We start from the raw sequence: 23,744 nt of genomic DNA on the forward strand, positions 1-23,744 counted from the left end.
TTCAATCAATGCATTGAAGAGATTGCAACTCACTGATTTGTCAGACTCGATATTCCTCTATCATGGCTTGAGATTGCTGGATCCAAGTTCTCGTAGAAATTTTGAATCTGCCATCCGTGACAAGGCTATGCCAACTTATACCGATTATGTCAAATTCATTGAAAAGCAAATTAAGACTCTTCCTTCTGATGAGAAACAGACTGAATCTTTTAATATGAAGCACAAAAAGGATAATAAATCGAAGGTGTTTGTGGTTCAATCTAATGATTCATCTAACGATGCATCTAGTAAAGATCCCAATTGTCTGAAGTGCTCAAAACTGGGTCATCGGTTATTAGATTGTGCAAGTTTCTTGAAAATGACTCCTTGGGATCGTTATTGTTTGATTAAAGGAAAGTTTTGTTGTTTTCGTTGTCTTGATGTGGATCATTTGAGTAGAAATTGTCGTAGTAAAACTCAGTGTGCTCAATGTCAAGAATCTCATCATTCTTTATTGCACTTTTCCAGATCAAGTTCCAATGAAGGTGTTGCGAACTCGTCGAACTCCAAGGCAGGTGGCACATCACCTATTAGTTGTTGTTCTACATTCAACGATGTAGAAAATTCGACCGTTGTGTTGTCAACCGTCACTACACATGTTCGAGATTGTAATGATCAGCTTTGTGATGTTCGTTTCTTGGTTGACATCGGGAGTCAGTGTCATTTTGTTACAGCCAAATTGTGTCAGTGTTTGACACTACCATTCCAGCCCATGAAAACCGTTGTTTGTGGATTTGGTGGTGGTACTAGTAAAGTTCGAGGTCGTACTTGTGTGTCGATTCAGTCGAAGTTGGATCCCACCATCAAGTTTTCGATGGATGCCACAGTGGTAGATAAAATCATCGACAAGTTGCCTTCTTGTGAAATCGACAGATCCAAACTTCATCATCTTGAAAATCTCACACTGGCTGACGACAAATTCTCCCTTCCTAGTAGAATAGATGGCATCATTGGTGCGGAGTTAGTTCCTCATTTGCTACATGGGACTCCTAGTACTGGTGAATCACACGAATTGATGACTGTTAACAGTGTCTTTGGTCACATTCTGATGGGGAGAGCGCAGATTCTCACTTCAACAACGAATGTGTCGAATTGTTTTACAGCCATCTGTAGTCTGTTTGTTAGTAGTCCATCGTTGGATAGTTTTGTGGAACGTTTTTGGGAGTTGGAATCGTGCCCTGCACCAAGCTGTCAACTGAAACCGGAAGAGTTGGAGTGTGAGGTGAATTTTTGGAAGTCTGTACATCGTGTGAATTCTGGTCGTTTCGTTGTTGCCTTGTCATTTGCGGAGCTGCCCAGCAGCTTGGGAGATTCATATGCTGTCACCGAACACAGACTGCTGACTTTGGAGAGACGACTAGAGCTTGACAGCAATACTCGTATTTCATATCATGGAATATTGATCGATTACCTACGTCAGGGTCACATGTCATTTGTAGCAGATCAGACAGACCGAGGTGGTTACTACATACCGCATTACGCCATTGTGAAAGCAAGCAGCACTACCACGCCCATCCGAATTGTATTTGATGCTGGTTCCAGAATATCATCTGGTTTGTCATTGAACCAGGTTCTTCATGCTGGTCCCAAATTGCAGACTGACATTTTTGTTTTGTTAGTTAATTTTCGTTTGTTCGCAATCGCACTAACTGCTGACATTTAACAAATGTATCAACAGATATTAGTGGAGGATTCCTGCCATCGTTATCAGCATGTATTGTGGAGATTTTCGCCGGAGGATCCAATCGAAATTCATCAGCTAAATTGTGTTGTTTTTGGTGTTTCAAGCTCTCCATATTTGGTGCTTCGCACCGTCCACCAGCTTGTAGAGGAGGATGGAAATTGTTTTCCAGCAGCCAAGGCGAGAATACCAAGAGACATGTTCATGGACGACTTAGTCACATCTGTCGCCACAGAGTCAAAGGCCGCGGAGCTGTATCGTCAGACCAAGCAGCTGTTTGAGGGAGGAGGTTTCTCACTCACAAAGTGGACTTCAAATTCACCATCAATGTTGAAGAAATTCTCGGAGGAAGAGAAATCGTTTTCGTACAAGGATTTCGAAGCAGAAAACTCCTTGGCCATCTTGGGATTGAATTGGCAACCTAGTACTGATCTGTTTCAGTTTCCAGTCAAGAGTAGTGAGGTCGTCGCTACTAAGCGTTCCATTCTGTCAGTGATGGCTTGTATCTATGATCCACTTGGTCTCTTGTCACCGTTTACATTATTTGTAAAGTGTCTTGTCCAGAAACTGTGGAAATTAGGAGTGGATTGGGACGAGAAGCCACCTGAGTCTATATGCACTCTTTGGAAGAATTGTCAAAAAGAGTTGCCTCTATTGTTGAAATTTGCTGTTCCACATCACGTTGGTTTGTTTCAGGATTCTCACATCAGTTTGATTGGTTTTTGTGACGCATCATTGTCTGGTTATGGTGCAGTTATCTATGTGAAGTTGCAGAAGGAGAGCGAGGAGCCAAGAGTTGTATTATTGTGTTCAAAGTCCAAGGTAGCACCATCTAAAGTTATTTCAATACCTCGTTTGGAGTTGTGTGCCGCACTCTTGTTGGCAGAACTCATGAATTCAGTAGTCACTATTATTAGTGAACGTTGTCATGTGTCTGGTATTGTTGCACTCTCTGATTCTACAGTCACCTTGTGTTGGATTAATGCTCCTTCCGCGAAATGACAAACTTTTGTTGGTAATCGCATCGCAAAAATACAGGATTCTTGTATACAGGAGTGGATGCATGTTGCCGGAATTGAAAATCCCACTGACTGTTTGTCTAGAGGTTTATCACCAGTTGAGCTTGTGAACTTTCCATTGTGGCTCTCAGGTCCATCATGAATAGCAGAGGACGAATGCGATTGGCCCGTTCGAACTCAAATGGAAGAGATAGTGGATCCACTGGAGGCGAAAAAACCGTCAGTGTTGACAGTCACAAAATCTTCTGATTGTAACAGCAATGCAATATATTCATTGATTGGTCATTGTTTGGATTATGGTCGTCTTTTGAGAATTGTAATTCTTGTTCTCAAATTCTTACGAATCTTACCCCAATCAGAAGAATCAGATTTCGATGTTGCTGAGAGGTATCTATGTAAAGTGGTACAGAAGTTACATTTTTCATCTGAATTTGTGCAATTAGAGAAGGGAGAAGATTGTTCTATGCACCTCGTCGCCTGTCTCCATTCATTGATAGAGGTGTGATTCGCGTTGGCGGTCGTTTGTCTCATGCAGGACTTGAATTTGAGACTTGTCATCAGATGATCTTACCAAAATCCGACGCTTTCATATCGATGTTAATTGATTATCATCACAAGAAGAATTAACATGCTGGACCTTCGTTATTGTTGTCCTTGATCAGACAGAAATTCTGGATGCTGTCTGCTCGCTCTATTATTCGTATTTGTGTCTTTAAGTGTAATCGTTGTTTCCATGTTCGACCTAGGAATAATGCAATTATTCCGAAAATGGGTGACCTGCCTGCTTGTTGAGTGTCAAAATGCAAACCATTTGAAAATTGTGGTGTGGATTACGCTGGTCCTCTGCGTATTACTATGACGAGACGTTGTGATCCTTGTGTTTTGAAAGCCTACATTTGTCTGTTTGTGTGTATGGCAACAAAGGCGGTACATATTGAGTTGGTATCGGATCTATCAATGCCCATGTTTTTAGCTGCATTTCGTCGTTTTTTGTCATGTCGTGGACCCTGTCATGTGATGTATTCTGATTGTGGTACTAATTTTGTAGGTGCCAAGGAACAGTTGCGAAAAATATCTCAACTTTTGAACTCGTCCGAGTTTCAAACCACATTGACTAGTCAACTTGCCGATTACAAAATTGATTGGAAATTAATCCCCCCTGGTTTGCCGCATTTTGGAGGTCTGTGGGAGGCAAATGTCAAATCTGTAAAGTTGCATCTGTTCCGAGTAATTGGCAATCAACTTCTCACCTATGAGGAACTGAACACTGTATTGGTGCAGATTGAAGGTGTCCTGAATTCCCGCCCACTGTGTGTACTGAGTGAGGATCCACGTGAACCGCTGGCTTTAACACCAGCGCACTTTTTGACTCTAACACCGTTGAAATTGTCTCCCATGCAGGACGTGGACAGTGTCCCTGTGAATCGTCTCACCAGGTATGAATTGATCAGTCAACTTATTCAATCGTTCTGGAACTGATGGATAAGAGAGTACCTGCACGAACTTCAAAGTCGTAAAAAATTGTTGGAATCACCCACTTCTATCGGTGTGGGAACGGTTGCGGTAGTTGACCAACCGAACACACCTCCATTGCAGTGGCCACTGGGTGTCATTGAACAAGTATTTCCGGGAAGTGACGGCGAGGTTCGAGTGGCGAGAGTTTGCCTAAAAACTGGTATTTATAAAAGACCAGTAACAAAATTATATCCACTCCCAACTCAATAGTTGTTGTGACTGTTGCATTTTTTTTCTTTTGTGTTGTTTTTTGGTGTTGGTGTTTTGTTCTTTTTGGCATGTCTGAATTTTTCCTTTTCTTGGTTTTCTCAGTTTTGTAACTTGGCTGAAAAATAGTTTCTCAGAGGCATGTTGGTATGTTCTGGCCAGAGAATTTGAATTGTAGTGCCAGAATGCCAGACTGTATTTCTGCCAATAGCAGGCTTGTGTTTGCATCGGCGCAGACCGTCCTGCTTGCTTTGACCTTGTCAATGATTTTGTGAGTCGTCCTTGTCTTGTCTGTCTTGTCTCGTCAGCCCGTTTTGCAAGACCAAAGTTGTGTTTGTCATGTAATTTTCAATCGGAAATTCCTTGTAAATTGTTTGAATGTTGTGTGTGTGAATTATGAATATAACAGCGTAAATAGTATTGAATTGAATTAATTTTGAATCAGATTTGAATTTATAAAGAATCCAGTTTGAGCTTTGTTCAAAACACAGTGCATAGCCTGCAAGTTGAACGCGAAAAGGCAGCCCAGAAGCCAAAACCTGTCTTTTCCCAGATTTCATCCCACCCTCAACCTGACCAAAACACCTAATAAAGGCTTTGAAGGGCAAGTAGTCAAGATTGGAATAAATTTGGTGAGTTTTTGCTCTTTTTTATTGTTCATTAATGCAGAGTTTAACTGTACAAATAACCTGGCTCAAATTGAAGATTAAATTTTGCCTCTTGTCTGTATTTGATTATTTAAATAGTAAATTACAGTCCTCTGGTAGCTCTAGCCTGAGCTTTATTCAGAACACCTACTGTAGTAGTATTTGAGTTATAGTACACTGCCTATCACATTAGAGTTTCAAGAACGTCAGTTTCTGTACAGTCTCCAGACAAGACTCCAGCATATGGCACACAACAAACCTACATCATAGCAGATTATATTGCTTTAATTGAAGGCTCATTCCATATAGTGGGATCTGAATTTATGAGCCATTTGCGAACTATCATTTATAATTCATTCAAGAGTTATATTAGTTTACTGACAGGGCTTAAGTCACATATATTATCCATAATGGGTGAAAAATCAGATACTGAATCACAGATGACCCAGTCAGGAACAGTCTCACCTATGACCCAAAGATTAAATGATGATAGATGAGATAGTGTTTGCTCAGCTAACTTCAACCCAACAGGCGAAGGTGATAACCTGTCATCAACACTTTTTGAAGGTAATGAACAAGACATACAGAACAATATCCTAGATAATTCAGGAGTGGTCACTAGTTCACAAGGCCTACTGCAAGGTCTACCTCCAGTTCAATATGCCAATGCTCTCACCTCTTACTAAACGGGTTATGGATAAAGTAAATAAGGATAATAAGCCCACCCAAGTAAATGATGAACAACTTGTCAAATCGAACAGTCAGACTGATTCTTCCTCTGAGACTACTAAAATGATGATAAGTAATCTCATGTTATTTATGATTGAAAATAGAGAAGAAGACTGCAAACTCGCTGATAAAAAAATTGAGATGAACGAAAAATCAACTTGTAGTCTCATGGAATGTATGAATAGAAATAAAGAAGAAGTTCATAGTCTCATAAACCGTTTAGATTAGAATGATACTGATTTAAAGGAATCATTAACTGATTTTAAAGTTGAAGTAAGGGAAGCCAAGAAAGAAGTAACTCACAAGATGGAAACGGTAAGAAACGATTTCGAAACTAAACTAATTCAAACTTCAGAAACCATAAACAAGACTTTGAGTGAAAAATGCCAGGCCACCCAAACTCATCTAGAATCACAAATAACTTTGAGCCAAAATTCTATGATAGAAAAAATAAATACCCAAAGCGAAATACTATCTACACAGACCCAATCCGTTGGAACTAGGATGAAAGAAAGCCTAAACTCTCATATTAAAAGAACTACTGACCAGATTAGTCAAATCAGTACTGTCCAAAAATCCACCTCTGTGCAAATAACTAAATTGCATGAGGATGTAAATGAGCTTAAAACTAGTGACATCCTAGTTAAGACTACTGAGGATTAGAGTAGTGAAATATCTATAGCTCAAGATCAGTTAGAAGCAGTAACTAGGTGGTTAGCTAACATGGGTCCAGTTAGTAAGGATAACAATATGAAGCAAGCCAAAAATATGGTCTCAATTTTTTCAGGCTTACATGAAGCTATCTTACCACCTAGTTTCGTAAATCAGGTAAAATAAATTCACCAACTACATCCTCTAGATTGGGAAAAGTGGAAGTATATCCTGTCAACAAAATTAACAGATGGCCCTCTATCATTCTTCTTGAGTTGGTGTAATGAGTTTGTCAGTTTGGAAGATGTCCTGTCACAAATGTTAAAACAATTCTGGTCAAGAGATAGACAACGCATATTATTCACAAGAATCACAACATGTAAATGTTGTAATTATTTACAAGAATCACAACATGTAAATGTTGTAAACTCTGAAAGAGTTGAAAATTATAGACCCATTAGTATTCTAAATGTAATAAGTAAAATTTTTGAAAGAGTAGTTTTGAATAGGTTATTGATGCACCTGGAAGAAATTAATTTCATATGTGATGAACAGCATGGGTTCCAGAAAGGGAAATCTACTAAGACTGCAATAGTATCCCTTGTTGAAAGACTAATAGATATAATAGATTCAGGTGAGAAGGCAGCCGCAATATTTCTTGATTTATCCAAAGCTTTTGATTGTGTGAACCATAGAATATTATTGGAAATACTAAAAACTGTAGGTGTGAATGGTATAGAACTAAAATGGTTTGAATCATATCTCATAGGTAGAAACCAGTGTGTTGAGCTTACCAAGGTGGATGGGAATGAAATAGTAAAAATTAAATCTCAAAAACTGGAGGTCAGGGCTGGAGTACCTCAAGGCTCAATTCTGGGTCCCTTACTGTTTCTGTTGTATGTGAATCAATTACCAAAAGAGTTAAAAGATCACAGAGCTCTGTTGTTTGCTGATGACACATCGCTTATCTTTAACAACTATTTATTAGATAGTCTAGAAATAAATGCTTTTACTGGAGTACAGTCAATTGTCCAATTCTTGAAGCAAAGGCAATTAACAATAAATAGTAAGAAATGTCAATTCCTACAATTCAAAAGTAAATATAATTCAGTAGAGGATAGAGAAATAAATGTGTTTGTAGAGGAAAATGAATTAGACCAATAAGAGAAAGTAGCATTCTTGGGAATTTTTTTGGACAGGAAATTAACATGGCATCCTTACATTGAGAGGATATGTAATAAGATATCATCTGGGGTATTTGTCCTGCGGCAGCTTGCTAGGCTGAATGATAAAAAATTACTGTTAACTGCTTACCATGGACTTATACTATCTCATATTAGGTATGCTATTTTAGTATGGGGTAATTCATCTCAACGAAATATGGACAGAGTGTTTAAGATTCAAAAGAAGGCACTCAGATGTATAGAGAAAGTGAATAGGTTAGACTCTTGTAGGCCTTTATTTAAAAAGCTTGGTCTATTAACTGTGCCATCTTTGTATGTATATGAAGTTGTAATGCATGTGAAAACGAGTGGTGTGATCCAGAATTCAGATGTTCATGAGTATAATACACGAAACAAAGCAGATTATCATATAATGGGTCACAATAGTAGGTTATTTGAACAAAAACCAGATTATATTGGTAGGAAATTTTATAACAAGCTACCTCAAATCTTGAAAAGTAATGATGATTTGAAGATTTTCAAAAAACAAATGAAAAAATGTTTAGTTGATAGAGCTTTTTATAGTGTACAAGAATTCCTTTCAAACCTAAACTAGGTTGAACTACTTAGTGTTAGAATTATTATGTAATAACATGACTTGTCTTATACTCCATGACTGGAGTCTTTAGGACGTAAACTAAAAAAAAAAAAAAAAAATATCCTAGTAGTTCAGAGGTACCCATGACTCATTCCTGTGCACACATCCGAAAATTGAATTCCACACTAGATGAGCCGATAGATATTGGTAACTTAATTGGAATTTTGATTTCAAAACTCTCATATTCAATACTAGAGTAATATTGAACAGCCACAGTTTCAATGACTATCCATCCTTTTAGGATGTGCTGATGAGGCTGCAAATTACAAGAGGGGAGAGAGATTATAAGGATAATCCACACTACAACAGAATGAGTTACATTAATCATAATGCACCAGGTAATAGGTCTCATGAAAATGAAGCATACCAATCTTCTTTGAATAGGCAGCATTATCAGGCTAGAAATCAAACTATTATTAACTAGGGACAATAGAGGAAATTAATGGCAATTTCAATTCAAATCAAAATCACGGTTCTCAAAACGTAAACAGAGTTGACAGATGACAGGGTGACACCTCAAATCATAATCTACAAGCGTCACCAACTGATAACAATTCCTATCAAAGAAAATCACCTCAATATTGGCAATCAAATCAAAGACATGATGACCGTAGTGAACAAAACCGACTTCAGGAGGATTGACAATTATTCAAGAAAATGCTATTAAAGAAACACAAAAATCAAATTGTTTAATAGCAGTGAAAACCCTTTCTTATGATACATATTCCAGTTGTAGAAGAATTAATATGTCTACGCCATCTAGCAGTCAACAAAGTAACCACAAGCCTAGTGAAGCAGACAACTCAGACAAACGAATGTTGATGCTCCAGAAAAAGGTAACCAGGTAGATGGTTACGAGAATAGTCCAGCAGCAGAAACACCTGTCAACAATTTCCTGAGAAATTACACTATTTTTCGAGATGATGTCATAGATACTTCATTGGATGATGACAATGGAAGTAAAAAAGGAAACCTGGAACAGTATCAAACCTACATCACAGTTAGAGTCTTTGACTGGGAATGCAAAGCTCTCATTGACACTGGTTCCATGTGTTGTAATACAGAGTGACTTTTTCTCTCGTATACGAGATGTACACAAGCTACTCACTCTACCCCTCACCACCACATACATTCAAGGTATAGGATGAGGAAGAAGGGGTCCGTATCACAGAAACAAGTTCTCACAGAGACAAGTAGTGTTTTTGAACGATATTAGTGTCACAGAGACAAGTTTCATAGGAACAAGTATTTCGATAAATGGCAGTCTCACAGGAACAAGTTCCCACAGCGACAAGGTGAGTCACACTGGAACAAGTAGTGTCACTGGACAATAATAGGGATAGAGCATAGCGTCCCATTCGAACAAGTGGCGTGTCACAGAGACAAGACAGACAGGAACAAGGTTGGTGTGGTGTGTTGCCTACACATGAAGATGAATTCCATTTGTTCTAATAAATTTGATGTCATCTGTTTTACTTTCCTTGCCCTATTACCATAGGTAAGGAAAGTATTGCTTTCCGAAAAAAATTAAGGTACCCCAATTTCTACATTTCTATACGTTTCAAGGTCCCATGAGTCCGAAAAAGTGGTTTTAGAGTATTGGTCTGTATGTATGTGTGTATGAGTGTATGTGCGTCTGTGTACACGATATCTCATCTCCCAATCAACGGAATGACTTGAAATTTGGAACTTAAGGTCCTCACAATATAAGGATCCGACACGAACATTTTCGATCAAGTGCAATTAAAGATGGTGGCGAAAATGTTGTCAAAAACAGGGTTTTTCGCGATTTTCTCAGAAACGGCTACAACGATTTTGATTAAATTCATACCTGGAATAGTCATTGATAATCTCTATCAATAGCCACAAGTCTCATATCTGTAAAAATTTTAGGAGCTCCGCCCCATCTATGCAAAGTTGGATTTCAGATTCCCAATTATCAGGCTTCAGATACAATTTGAACAAAAAAATTCAAGTGGAGAAGATTGAGCATAAAAATCTCTACAATTAATGTTGAGTAACATTTCACCTAAAATTGAAATTAAGCTCGAAATTCGAGAAAATGTGATTATCCAATTGCAAACTGTTGGCAACTGTTGGTTCTATTAAATCATTCACTATGAAGAGATATCAGACCTCGTATGACTCCAGCGTTATTCTCCTGTCACCAGCTGGCTTAGATCTTTGTTTATGAGTAGACTTGTGATGCGCGTAAACAATAGCGTCAGGTGATCAATTTTCATAACGACAAGGAAAGTTGTGTGAGTACGCCACACCAGATTTTTTTAATATATATACAAATATATTATAGTGACATGAATAGAATAGAATGACTGCCTTTATTTTTCATAGAGAGTGAAGTAGGGGCGCAGTCGACCCTCTCTTACACTCAACTCTCTATCAAGTATTATAAAAATACAAATAATATGATTAAAAACAAACAATAGTTAAGTTATCTACTTATTTAAAATAATAACAAATTTTAAATTATTGAAAAGAAAGAGAAAAAAATGTCATTGAAAATAATACATAACAATGCTGAATAATAGTATTTTCTGATACTTCATCACTTTAGTAAAAAATAAGACACTACAGAATACAATACAGTAGGCCTACATAGCAACTGAAGTGTTTGCTATACATTTCATTTCCTACTTATTATCACTATTTAAATCTCGAAAGTAAATTACATCATGATTTATTTAAATAGTAAAATAGAATCTTCCTTCAATCAACAAACAACGTGACAAACAATGCTCCTCCAATCCACGTGACATACATATATAAATATATAATTTACATTTGTAAATAATGTGGTGACATCATTTGATGCCAGCTTTAAACGTCTCTCCTGTTGAGAAAAGATGATGAATTAAGTGGACTGTTTAGTGGATCCTAGACATTTAGATTCAAATCTACATAGCAATTGATTTCCCTTCTCATACAGGATATTTTTTGTGGTTTCTTGAAATTTCGATTTATTGACCGAGCGAAGTGAGTTCTAAGATTCAAGTCGACGGCTTGACCTTAGGTTCCTTAAGTTCCAAATTTCAAGTCATTCCGTTAATTGGGAGATGAGATATCGTGTACACAGACGCACATACACTCATACACACTCACACACACACATACAGACCAATACCCAAAAACCACTTTTTTGGACTCAGAGAACCTTGAAACGTACAGAAATTTAGAAATTGGGGTACATTAATTTTTTTCGGAAAGCAATACTTTCCTTACCTATGGTAATAGGGCATGGAAAGTAAAAAGCAATGTAAATTTCATATATTTAAAATTTCTCTGTTTCTCTTGCAAAAAAAATTTTAATGGAATGAAATTTGAAAAAAAGTTGTTTTGAGCTTTTGAAGGTTATAACTAAAAAAATATGTGTTTTAGAGGAAACGTTTTTTGAACAAAAATTGTAGAGGGAGATTTTAAAAATATTTTCGTCTAGAAAAACGATTGAATATCTTGAACGGTTATTGACTAGTAGCTCTGTGAACAGTAGACCTCACACAGTATTCTCATCCACGAGTACCTGATGTCACTTGTTTTAAATGTTAACAAACTCAGTTTACTTTTGAATTTGTATTCCATATGATATAATTCATCCAGTTCCGTGATAATCTTTCTATCTGATGAAAATTTTTTTTGCAATCAAAAATGTTTTAATTTCTCTAGCATTATTTAGTTCATTTGTTTATTTTTAATCACCTATTAAATTAGGTTTTTGGTAGGGTAGAATATACTAATGGGCACGCATAATAATACCATGACTGCAAAACAAAATATTGAAACCAAATACCTTAAAGCGGCGATTAGACCAAAGTTATTAACAAAATGTTAATAACTCAATCCTTATAGATATATCCTTATATCTACATATTATTAGATTGAACATAACTTATCATACACATGACTAAGATGTGTGTTTGTCAACTTCCGTTCAATCTAATAGAATCTATAAGAATTAAGTTATTAACATTATGTTAATAACTTTGGTGTAAAACCAGCTTAAAGATGCATACCTCTTCAAGGTCTTTGATTGGAACTAAAGACCTTATACAAATACAGTAACAGACTGGCTTCTCCACACATCTGTGTAATCACTTGTCAGCTGATTTATGATGAATAATTCTATAGTCTGATTTTTACTCTAATATTGGCATATGAAGGAGGCTCCTTTTTCCTTTTATATTATCCTTGAGATGCAAAATTTCCAAAAACCTTGTATATACGTCGACGTGCAATTTAAAAAGGAACATACCTGTCAAATTTTATGAAAATCTATTAATGCATTCCCCCGTAAATGCGCAACATTTAAACATTTAAACATTTAAACATTTAAACATTTAAACATTAAAACATTTAAACATTTAAACATTTAAACATTTAAACATTTAAACATTTAAACATTTAAACATTTAAACATTTAAACATTTAAACATTTAACATTAAACATTTAAAACATTTAAACATTTTAAACATTTAAACATTTAAACATTTAAAATTTAAACATTTAACATTTAAACATTTAAACATTTAAACATTAACATTTAAACATTAAACATTTAACATTTAAACATTTAAACATTTAAAAACATTTAAACATTTAAACATTTTAAACATTTAAACATTTAAACATTTAAACATTTAAACTTAAACATTTAAACATTAAACATTTAAACATTTAAACATTTAAACATTTAAACATTTAAACATTTAAACATTTAAACATTTAAACATTAAACATTAAACATTTAAACATTTAAACATTTAAACATTTAAACATTAAACATTTAACATTAAACATTTAACATTAAACATTTAAACATTTAAACATTTAAACATTAAACATTTAAACATTAAACATTTAAACATTTAAACATTTAAACATTAACATTAAACATTTAAACATTAAACATTTAAACATTTAAACATTTAAACATTTAAACATTTAAACATTTAAACATTTTAAACATTTAAACATTTAAACATTAAACATTTAAACATTTAAACATTTAAACATTTAACATTTAAACATTTAAACATTTAAACATTTAAACATTTAAACATTTAACATTTAAACATTAAACATTTAAACATTTAAACATTTAAACATTTAACATTTAAACATTTAAACATTTAAACATTTAAACATTTAAACATTTAAACCTTTAAACATTTAAAATTTAAACATTTAAACATTTAAACATTTAAAATTTAAACATTTAAACATTTAACATTTAAACATTAAACATTAAACATTTAAACATTTAAACATTTAAACATTTAAACATTTAAACATTTAAACTTTAAACATTTAAACATTTAAACATTTAACATTTAAACATTTAAACATTTAAACATTTAAACATTTAAACATTAAACATTTAAACATTTAAACATTTAAACATTTAAACATTTAAACATTTAAACATTTAAACATTTAAACATTTCCTTCATATGCCAATATTGGAGTAAAAATCAGACTATAGAATTTTCATCATAAATCAGTTGCCGAGTGGATTAAAAAACGCATGCCATGACGCATGCAATTCAATCTCAATGCAACTTGGTAAAAAATCAGCAGCTGTGTAGACTATAAATTGCATGCCACATTGAATGCAATTTTCATGCACTATTAAAAATAGGATGCAAAGAACTTATATAAAAGCTTGTCTGGGCCCCTAGATGTCTTCTGGTTTTCTCGCGCGAAATTCCGGAAAGCGTTATATGATAATTAGATCTTCTGTAATCATGATCTGTTGAAATAAATAGTTGGTGTATCAGTGTGGATGTGCATAATATGGTTTGGGACGTCGTGCAGTTATTAATGTTATTTATTCCATTGATAAAATTTTTGTTCATTATTTGTTAGGTATTATATTCTTTAATTTTTTTATAAGTTTTGGAATTTTGAATTCTCAATTTGTTTTATTCTTACTTTTCTCATAAGTATCCAAAATCTTTGTATTTTTTATTTTTTAAGTGGGTGGTATTTTTGTTGTTTGTATTATTGCAAAAGTTCGTATTACTTTTATGATTATTTTTTTTTTCATTTGTATGTGTACAATTTCTATTATTAAGGAACATATTTAGGGAAACACATTGTCTCCATTGTGAATAAATAAATGAACTATTGATTGCGTGCAATAACGCATGCAATTAATAACTAAAATAACATAGCATTGTCTCTCAAACTTCCTCTGCTTTGAACTCGGGCTGTCCTGTTGACAGTATGTCTTGAAGAAGATTAGCTTTTGATGCTAGCATTTTTGATACACAAACCTCAACAGCCATTAGCCGTTTTCACACTGATATCTCGCTGACACGACATACAGACAGGATTTACTCTGATGAACAGTATAAGAGGAGGCTGCGTTTTATAACTGTGCGAGGTCTACTGTTCACAGAACTACTAGAATTGAAGGAAAAAGGAGCCTCCTTCATACACCAATATTAGAGTAAAAATCAGATTATAGAATTATACATCATAAATAAGCTGTCTAGTGGACTATAATACTACCCATTCAAAAACATTGATTATCTTGAAAATGTATCTTTCCATCAACGTTAGTAGACAGTTGACTATTATACTACCTGTTCAAAAACATTGAACATCTTGAAAATTTATCTTTCCATCAACGTTGTAGACAGTTGCAGCCAGACCTGATAACAGGTCTCACACACACATTCTGGGACCACACGTCATGGTATGATAGAACAAAAAGCTCTATGTTTATTTAGGATTTTTTCTAGAAATTTTGAATTGATAATTTTTTTTTTCAATTTTTGAGAAAACATAACATAACAGGTCAATGTAACTTACTGTGCGCGAGGTCTACTGTTCACAGAACTACTAGAATTATAGTATTACTTTCAAAATATTATTGCTATTAACAACCTGTTTAAACGCCTGCATAAGAGAAGCTGTTTTTTCATCTCTGCTTAAACATTCCAAAACAGTGGCTATTCACAAGAAAGGAGGAAAGGAGACAAAAACTCACCGAATAACTTCAGACCCATATCTGTTCCACCTATCTTCAGCAAGATTTTCGAATAATATGTTATTAATATTCAACTATATGATTTCTTCGAATCCAATGGTTTGCTTCCGAATTCGCAGTATGGCTTTAGAAAAGGTAGGTAGGTGCACTATTGATGCTGTTAGTTCAGTGGTGACCGATGCCGAGAATGGTTTCAATGATAGAAAGTATGTTGGCCTGGTTCTATTAGATTCAAGTAGAGCTTTAGATGTAGATGATCACAGCATTCTGTTGAGGAAGTTGAAATCCTAGGACCACTGCTTTTCCTGGTGATGATGAATGATATCGAATCCAGTATTGGGTCAAGGGTCTAGTGCTATGCTGAAGATTCGTCTATAGTTGCTGTTGATGATGATCTCAGTGCTTTCAAGCAGAAGATGTCCAGTCATCAGGATGAGGCAGCAGCTTGGTTCAGGACAAACCGCCTTTTCCTGAACACAAATGAAACTCAAATGTTGGTGCTAAGCCTGAGGCAGGTCATTGATGGAGCTAAGAATGCAAAGCTGCTATGTATCACTCTTGATCAGAGATTTATTTGGATCCCCCACATCGAAAATTTTTGTTCAAAGCTCAGAAGAGTGATTTACCAGCTTCGGAATTTGAAAGATTGTGTACCTAAGCACTATTTGAGAATGTGCATTCTTTCAGAGTGTCTATACTTATGGATTGGTCTTGTGGGGTTGTGCTCCAGAAGTTCAAAGGGTGCTACTATTACAAAAGAAGGCATTGCGTATCATCTCTGGTGCAGCTTATCTGGAGCACAGTAAGCCACTAGGCCTATTCATAAATGAAAATATTATGACCAATCATGGGATGGTGGTTTTCAAACTCTTAATGAACATGAGGAAGAAAATTGACACTCATCATTGTAGAGAAGACATTCACAGCTACAATACAAGGAATAGGATCAGAATAGATGTGCTCTCTACAAGCTTGAGCAAGATTTTGACTAGTCCTGGCCACTTATCTGTAACATTTTTCAATATCCTCCCTATTACAGTCAAGGAACTACCAATAATTGTTCCATTCAAAAAAAAATTGGAGAATCTCCTTTTAAAGAATCCCATATATTCTTCTTATGAGTTCAGGCTTCTTCATAAGCCTGTTTCAGATTATTTTTAGACTAAAGTTTGTTTGCTATGTCATTTCTCTTGTGTTAGGTTTGCTTTTATCAATTCTCATAGTGCATAAGATTATTATTATTATGAATTAGGTATGTTCCTATCAATTATCATTGTGCCAATTTCATTTTTTGTAATGTTCGTTTTTTGTTTTTTATAGTATTATTAATGACGTTTATCGACTTGTTATATTCTATTAAGGTTTCGTATTGCATTATTATTGCTTTAATGGAATGAAAGTATTCTTATTCTTATTCTTACTCACTCACACCACTATTACTAATTTTGTCTGTGCTCACACCTACTCACGCCCAATCCGGCAACACAGTAAAAGTTCTCACTGTTGTACTATATCTATAGATGATAGTTGAGCTGTAGTGATTGTAGCCCTTTAAAATGAATGTCGCGATAAGTTGGGTTACAAGCACGCCGGTCTCGATCTCCCCTTAACTCTGCTAGAACTTAGCTGAATCCCGAGCTGGGAAACCGACCCTAAATTAAATATGTTGTGTATTATTCAGCATCGCATAAGCTACGATAAGCATCACAGCAGCAATGTTTGGGCTGTATGGACGTGTTTTGAAACAAATACTTGAACTGGAAATGAGGGAAATAGAAGAGCAAATTGGTTTCCGTGCTGGTCCATCCTGCACCAATAACCTCTTCTGTATCAACATCTGATAGAGAAAAATTACACAGAGGAAGAGAACTTAATTTGTTGTTTTTAGATTTGAAAAAACCTCTGATAGTGTTCCAGTGAATAAGATATGGGAAACTCTCAAAAAAGCAAAAATTAGTACACCCCTCATCAATTCCATAAAAACTCTTCACAAGGATAGCAGATTTTGGGAACCAGCTGTCAGAATAGTTTACTGTGAATAAAGGCCTTAGACAAAGTGTCACCTGGTCATATTAGACATATATATAAATCATATATTTATCTCATATTGATAGGGATTTTAGAGTTTTAGAATTGAAAAAGTTTGAAGAACAGTGTTTTTGTCTTTGAACAATCTTTGTCATCGACAGAAAGATTGTTTATTGCATTTGTTGTCAATATTAACGTAGCTTCTCTTTTGTTTCTAATAACAAACGTGCCGCTTGTGTGACAGGAAAAATATGTACTTGAAATGGCTTTCATGTTTGGCCCTGACTGAGTTTATATTAATAGCCAAAATTTTACTTTTGGCAGAGCTCGTTCGTTGGGACTTTGAGTAAAGTCCGGCTGATCCAGTGAAAAAGGCTAGATTTCGTTTCGTTTTTTAATATAGTTATTCTGTCACAGATCGGGCAGTTTAAAAATAATTGTATTGTTAAGGGAGACGAGTTCTGAGCCTATTCATTGGTTCAGTTAATTTTTGTTCTTTTAAAATACTAGCTGTAAAGTCGCGATTAAACCAGTGGATGCCAAGGGGGGAAGTCATATTCAAAAGGTAGGTGACTACTTGATAAGATGATTGTTCTTAATTTTAATAACGACAAAGATTGAATCAATATTAGCAGCAAGCGAGTGTTTTCCCCATTAAATTCATATCAATAATGTTTTTATGATAAAATTAATCTTGTTTTGTTTTAAATGTAAATATTTTAAAGACTCATTAAAGTTCTAGTTATTCTGTTCTCTTTTGTTACAATAGTTTTCCCCGCGTTACGTAATTGGTGAAGGGACAGCCTCCTTACAAAGGTTGCCCTATCTCACCCACGCTTTTCAAGATATATTGACTACGTAAGCCAAGGTGAGTTCACGCAAGTGCTGAAGTATGAGTGTACTACTGAATGGAAAAAATTCAATATATATATATATATATATATATATATTGTAGGAGGTGCAGTTCAATAATATTTTAGCATATTTTTTAGCATATTAAATCATAGACACAACAATATAGGCCTACCTCTTATAATTATAGGCAGTCAGTGGATGCTACAAAATGAATGATGATGAATGGTTGAATAATACAGTACCTTGATAAAACGCCCATAATTGTCGAACAAGAGCGGTTTAGTACCGTTTTCGTAATCCGGATAGTAGAACTTGCGAGCACGCTCAGCAAACTTTTCATGCAACAGATGGTGCATTGTGTAGTTGTAGTCGAGAATGGTTGGTGCCAAGGTATTCCATTCATTCTCAACTCTGGTCTCAGAAACTTCCTTCTCGAATAGATCTACAATCAAATAAAATCACTTGCAATTCATATCAACTCATTTGTTACTAGCAAGCAGATGTTTGGAATTCAAGGGCCGGTTTCCGAGCTCGGGATTTAGCTATAAGTTCTAGACTTTAAACGGCTGGAGTCAGAAAATTGGCTTTCCAAAAAGGGGCATAGTTGCTTATACAGGAACCGGCATTATTAATTTTGTAGTAATTGTTATGTTTGAACCACTGCCATTGAAAAGGCAACATCGACAGATCTATTCTTGCCATTTCAATAGCCAGTACGTCGTGGTCAAGTGAAAATCAAGCGATTGTGACTGAAGCTTATTGTAGAAATAATGACTCAGCTATTTTACCACAGCGTTTATGTCGCAGACATTTCAATAATTTAAATCGACACACGCCTGTTCCCAGTAGGAATACAATGTTGTTGTGGATAACGAATTTCAGGAACATGTTGTCCGCTTCGAAAACAAAACAAATAGGACGAAAACGAACTGTGAAAAATCCTGAAAAACGCCTGAGTAGCTGTTACACGGTCTCCACGACATTCAGCAGCGAAACATGCTGTTGCGCTAGTCATTTCTGATCGAAGTGTACAACGAATTCTTCATTTCGACCTAAAATTCCATCCGTATAAGATAATGTTAGTGCAACAACTTGATGAAAATTATTGGGCACATTGCAAAGCCGCTTGCAAGATCATTCTCGAAAATGTCCACCAAGGATGCCATTATTCTTTCAAGTGAGGAGGAACTTTTTCATTTTTTGGGATTTGTGAATAAACAAAATTATTGAGCAGCTAATAATCCACAGGACTAGAGAAAGTCATTCAACGAGGAATTGAAGCAATTTTACAAGTGAATATTGAGCGAGCAATGGCAAATTTTTGACTGAAGCGAAGCTGAGGTCTTATTTGACTCTATCCGCTTTTGTCTGTTTGTTTGTTTGTACCGCAGTTACGGTCGCAGTTATTGTCCGATTTGGATGAAATTTGGTATACAAGCTCTTCAAAACAAGGCGCAGAAACGAATGTGTAACGATTTTCGATAAGACCTCCGGTGTTTTTGTAATTTGAAAAACCGCAAACCAACCTCCTTCCAGAAAGTTACTTTTTCGTATCTAGCGCTGTTATCTTGCAAGATACAGCAATTTTTATTCTTTTCAAAATCAAAGATCATTGTATTCACAATACGTTAAGAGTAAAGGGCCCTACACACCTACGGATTTGGCCTGTCTTGGCCTGTGTCCTTGAACGACTCAGAGTAGAATCACTACATACTAAGCAATGGGAGCCCGGCCCGCCGTACTTTCCAAGGCTATCCTCTCCACCAAAATCTAAATCGTCCAATAATGAAGATAGAGGAATTTTGATATCAGATTTGAATCCAGCAACTCCAAATTCTTCAACGCATAATTCCCATTTTCGAAAATACCCGAAAACAAGGGCGTTATGGCTGTTTTAAAGCTTTCTATTATCATTGTAAAAACGTACTAGGTTACTAGTAGTTCTGTGAACAGTAGACCTCGCTCATGAATACAACTTTCAATCTAATGAGAAGGGCCAGTACAGTAAGTACAGTATATTTTGAAGATTAATAAATAATAAATTTTAATAATAATAAATTTGACTTTATTTCTGAGTGAAAATATACAAAACAAGTGGAAATCAAGAGTAATAATAGAAAACTAAGCATGCAGTATTATCATTCTGCTCCACTATAGAAATACAATGAAAAAAAAAACAAAATAATAACAAAAAACAATACAGCTAATAGCTTACTCTACTAGAGCTACAATAAAATAACAGTGGACAGCAACTCAAGATAGAAATTCACAAGTTACAAAGATAATAATACATATACACCATGCAGAAATAAGTCATTACTGTATGCAAATGACCTTAAGAGAGAGGTCACGTCCGCATACAGGAGCACCGGACAGAACAAGCATTGATTGAAACTGTTAGTTCTATGAAAAAAAGAAATTAAAGATATATATATATATATATATATATATATATATATATATATATATATATATATATATATATAGAGCACATAACAGAAAACACTTTCAAAGTGTGTAATATAAATTAAAACAGGAGACACAATACATGAATAGATTGAAAACACTTAAAGACTCACATTAGAAACGGAAATTTTCAAGAACTGAGTTCTCTTCCTCAACCGAGCAGACAGCCTCAACCTCAACCGAGCAGACGGCTGCTATATATATATATATTTTTTTTCCTCATAGTAATAGTTTATATAGATTTATATGGAAATTGTTAGATATAATTATTGTATGAGCGTGATATTATGTACATCATTTTTGTAATAGTCAATGTGTATAATTATTAGATAATTTTGTTTTGCAAGAGGACAGTGTTCCATGCATAAAATGTGCATAAAAGTTGGATACATTAGGCAGTGACAGAATACATGGCTTCCAATCCTTCTGTGCTAATTGAATGAAGCCATTTTTTCAGATGCGATTTCATTTTTATTATTTTATTGTGGCAGTTGAAAAGGGTTTTGATTGAGGAATGTTACTGATTGGAAAATCTTGGTGTCAGAAGGAGAAAGGTTTTTTTAAATAAAGTGCTGTTTGGCCTGACACCCCGGACAAACAACCCATCAGCCTACCTCGTACGATAAGGGCCAGTAACTGAATCACAATAATCAATAGTTACGCCATCATTCCCACTCACTAAATAGAAAATTGACAAGACTTTATGCACATACAAATGTCTTATGGAGAGGATACCACGTCTATAGAAAAGGGGGAATGTATGATCGTGGCGACCCACTCCTGCTACAATCCTTATTTTTGGAGTTTGAATATAGGACTCATAATTCAATAGTAGGTGCCACCCCAACAGTTCGAACCATAATTAATTCTAGAGTGGGCAAATGAATGGTAAACATCTTTTGAAGCTTTAAGAGCGTTCTCTTGGAAGGCTGTTCAAGAACTGTCGTACTCGGTAAAATTAACTGATGAGATGGGGGACGGAGTAAAAAAGCATTCTGGCTCACAAACATCGGTCTTCATAGCTCTACTCTCTCTCAATTGATGCGCTCTCTCACATATCAGTCTTTCTAGAGAATGAAGTTCATTATTTCAGTAGCATCACTCTCACAATTGACACGTGCACTCACACATCAGTCTTCTCTTCCTAGAAAAGTCCATTATTATAATGATACACTGCATTGTCTACTCATTCTGCGGATGTTCTAACATGACTGATATGCTTTTGAGTACCCTGGCTATAGATGATATTTATTTATTGCTTCAACAGCATTATCAAAGAACACTTCATTTGACTAATTCTTCTAAATTGACTAACAAGTTCATTAATATAAGAGTGCACTATATTATATAGATACAGTAAGTGCTGAAGGCTGTTGATAAAATGGTTCATGCATAGACAAATAAAAATCATGATTCTTCACTCCTGAGATTTAAATATATTTATTTTGATTCTGGATAGGAACTAATTTATTCAGTAATAATATTGTTTGGAGTACAGGATCAAATTTTTCAATGCATTTATGTATATTATTGTAAGTCAATTTCCAACCTTCCATTCAATATTTTCAAGTTGATATGGATAATAAAGCAAAGTGGCCTCAGTTTTCAACAATTTCAAAAATATCAGGAAAAATCACAAACAAAAAACTATTCCAACCATATAATAAATCAAATCAAATTGGTTTTTATTATCCATGATAACAGGGTACAAGAATTCAAATCATACAACAACGCTACATCTTCTGCAACCAAATAATCATAAATAAAATTCACAGTTGAACTTCTAATAATTAATCATAATAACTAAATCTAACTGCTATTATATTTTAGTTACAGAAAATACAACATTATTTTTCAATAAACTTCATTTAAATTCTCCACAAAGGAAAGTAGATTAGGAGTTAAACTTGTACCATCATTACACGACATTTGCTCTATCTATAGGCCTACAATGAATGAATTATCTCCTTTATTTTTGTGTAGTTGAGAAGTTGATATTGTGGTAAATATTCATATTGAATGGAAAAGACTAAGAAATTGTCAAAAACCACGGATTTATTGATACTTAGAAAGACCGGTTTCGGTTATTACACCACTGTCAATCTCTGATAAACTCTATCAGTAGTAGATGAAGTTTATCAGAGATTGACAATGGTGTAATAACCGAAACCGGTATTTCTAAGTATCAATAATTCTGTGGTTTTTGACAATTTCTTAGTCTTTTCCATTCAATATCTCTTCTATATTCGTTCTTCTAGAAAAACAAATTATGATAGATATTTGAAAATTGTGGCTCTGAGTCGTCGAGGAATGGAGACTATGGAATCATATCTGAAACTTAGCCTAGAGTGCGATAAGTTGGAAAACAGCAAGTATTACAATTATAAGAAACTAATGATTTTGCAGTTACTATTTTGGTCCAAAGGCTCTAGGAGCCACGCGACGATTGGTCAAATTGATTCCCTTCGCCCAATAGGAGACCTGTTTCTAAATACAGTAGTGGGGCGATTCCCCAGCCGAGAGACCAGATCACGTTTCGGAGGACACTTTGCTAGGAGCTCTGCGAGAGTGAAGATGTAGTCATTATATGTTTCGCCTTTTTTTGGGCAAGTTTATAAGTTTATATCATTAGTTAATGTAGGAGTTAGTTTTATTTTTATTGAAGTTTAAATTTTCTAATACCGCTAAGGTACCTAAAATAAGGTTGAAATATAATTAAGGAAATTTAATTGATTGAAACTTCCATCAGAGTTTTGTATCAAGAAAGACTTTTATTTTTCAAGTTAATAATTTATTGAGAAAAATCCTTTTGTTTTAATTAGTGATGGAAGATAATTATAATTTTTTTTCTAAAGAAGTACAGAAAGTAGAGAAGAAAGTTTTCAGTTATGTTACATTTGAGTTATTGTTGCTGAAAATATATTATTGTAGAGAATTGCTGAGTCAGTAAGATAGTCTTTAGATTGGAATGTTATTTTGAATATTATGTTGACTTTGAGACATTTTATAATCTCATATTTTCACTTTCCTTGCCCTATTACCATAGGTAAGGAGAGTATTGCTTTCCAAAAAAATT

The 23,744-nt window shown here is 34.7% G+C and overlaps 1 protein-coding gene across 2 annotated transcripts in view; it reads right to left on the bottom strand.

Moving 5' to 3' along the window:
- Positions 1-23,744, bottom strand: part of LOC111057026 (esterase E4) — a 302,990-nt gene that overhangs the window by 40,805 nt on the left and 238,441 nt on the right. For both annotated transcript variants that reach the window (XM_039421458.1, XM_039421459.1), the window contains one exon: positions 18,445-18,644. In XM_039421458.1, coding sequence (XP_039277392.1) covers positions 18,445-18,644 — 200 coding nt within the window. The remainder of the gene's footprint in view (positions 1-18,444; positions 18,645-23,744) is intronic.

This window comes from Nilaparvata lugens, chromosome 2 (genome assembly GCF_014356525.2).
Source record: "Nilaparvata lugens isolate BPH chromosome 2, ASM1435652v1, whole genome shotgun sequence".
In the NCBI taxonomy this organism is placed as follows: domain Eukaryota; kingdom Metazoa; phylum Arthropoda; class Insecta; order Hemiptera; family Delphacidae; genus Nilaparvata; species Nilaparvata lugens.